This window comes from Myotis davidii, unplaced genomic scaffold (genome assembly GCF_000327345.1).
Source record: "Myotis davidii unplaced genomic scaffold, ASM32734v1 scaffold309, whole genome shotgun sequence".
NCBI lineage: Eukaryota > Metazoa > Chordata > Mammalia > Chiroptera > Vespertilionidae > Myotis > Myotis davidii.
This window is the reverse complement of record NW_006383013.1, coordinates 1,242,755-1,244,520: the sequence shown is the minus strand read 5'-3', so window position 1 is coordinate 1,244,520 and position 1,766 is coordinate 1,242,755. Positions and strand designations below refer to the sequence as shown.

The following is a 1,766-nucleotide window of genomic DNA, read 5'->3' as shown; positions in this document are numbered from 1 at the left end:
GCTCCCCGCCGGCCCGGGGTGTGGGTTTCCCTTCCCGCCCCACTCCCCCCATCCTGTTCTCTCCTCCCTTTCTGTACAGAGGCGGGTGTGCCTGGGATTGGGAGTTCAGGCCTGGCTCCTTCCCACTGGGGCCTGAGAGCAGGGGCGCCCTGCAGAGAGGGCAGGGGCAGCTCTGCTGGCCTCTCCCAGCCCTTTCCTTGGCCGCAGCCACTTCTCTGTCCCTTTGGCCACGTGTGTCCCACACGCTCAGAAAGGAGCGGCTGTCCGGTCTCTGGCCACGTGGGCTCCTGGCTTCAGAGACGGGGCCAGGAGAACAGAGCCAGCCCCTCCCCAGGGCTGGGTCGGCCCTGCCCTCCTTCCTCCAACTCCATCCATCTGCCACCGGGTCATTGCACTTGCCCACAGGCTTGAAGGCCTGGCTTTGTGCCCAGCTCTCTGCTGGGCAGTGTGGGAGGTCCTCACCCCTGACCACACTGACCTCAGCACTAAGGGAAACAAAGCAGGGGCCGGCCATTCTGAATGGAGCTGAATGGGGAGGAAAAGTGAGATTCCCGTGGGAGGAGCAGGACGGGGAGAACAGGCAGGATGGAGGGAACAGTGTGAGGAACGGCCCTGCCTCGGCCTCAGAGTGCGGCCTCCGTTACGTTTACTGTGTGACAGACATGGGTTTGCTCTGTGCCACGTGAAGGCAGCTCTGGGTCACAGATACCTTCAGCTCTCGCCAGTGCTCAGCACCTCGTAAGTGCTCAAGAAATGCTTGTTGAACTGAATTTGAATTGAAGGGAGGAGCCCCAGGCGTGTTCTTATTCTGTTACCACCACTTAGGAAAGACCTGGCTCCGTGAAAGGACTTGACCCACATTAGCTCTGACCCTGCAGCCCGCCCAGGTGTTAGTCTCTGAATATTCAGGGGAGGAAACCCAGGTGCAAATGGGGTGTTGTTCCCAGCTGGGTCCTCCCTCATGCATCTGCTCATTCCCAGGTCACACCTGCAGGGCAGCAGCCATGAGCCTGGTGGCCTGCGAGTGCCCCCCTGGCCCCGGGCAGGAGCCTGAGCCCTGCTCGCGAGCACCGTCCCAGGCCCGCATGTACCTGGAGCAGATTCGCAACCGGGTGGCTCCGGGGCCACCTGACGCGACCAAGCGCGACTACCTGGTGGATGCCGCCACGCAGATCCGGCTGGCCCTGGAGCGCGATGTGAGCGAGGACTACGAGGCAGCCTTCAACCACTACCAGAACAGCGTGGACGTCCTGCTGCGAGGCGTGCACGGTGAGGGCTGGGCTGTGCGGGGACAGGGACAGTGAGGGAGGGCCGAGGTGGAGCTCGTCCCTCATCTATCCATCCGTGCTGGGCGAACAGGGCCCGCGGGCCGCTCCGAAAGACACTAATAATAGTGAGTGTTTATCGAGCAGCTCCTACATGCCAGCCGCCGGGCCAAGGGCTTTGCCTGTATTAACTCACCTGAACCTCACGGTAACAGAAGATACTAAGTATGTTGTTGCATGGAGCTCCAAGTGCATAGGAACTATTTTTATTCCTATTTCCCAAGTGAGGAAACGGAGGCACAGGGCAGTGACATAGCTCGTGTGTAATGGGGGTAGGCTGATGAGTTGACAATGGACTATTAGAGTCTCATGTGAAAGGCAATGAGGAAGAAGTGAAGGGAGGGAAACTGAGTCCAGGCGCAGCCGGCCTAGGGGATTTTTCTAGAAGTCCAAACTCTAGTCGGAGCACTGAAGAACGGCAGGTGCACTGTCCAGCTGAAA

The 1,766-nt window shown here is 60.0% G+C and overlaps 1 protein-coding gene across 1 annotated transcript in view; it reads left to right on the top strand.

The window, feature by feature from the left end:
• RPS6KL1 (ribosomal protein S6 kinase like 1) overlaps window positions 1-1,766 on the top strand; it is a 17,803-nt gene that overhangs the window by 1,604 nt on the left and 14,433 nt on the right. The window contains exon 2 of the mRNA XM_015558030.1: window positions 982-1,269. Within this exon, the coding sequence (XP_015413516.1) occupies window positions 1,005-1,269 (265 nt within the window). The 5' untranslated portion in view covers window positions 982-1,004. The remainder of the gene's footprint in view (window positions 1-981; window positions 1,270-1,766) is intronic.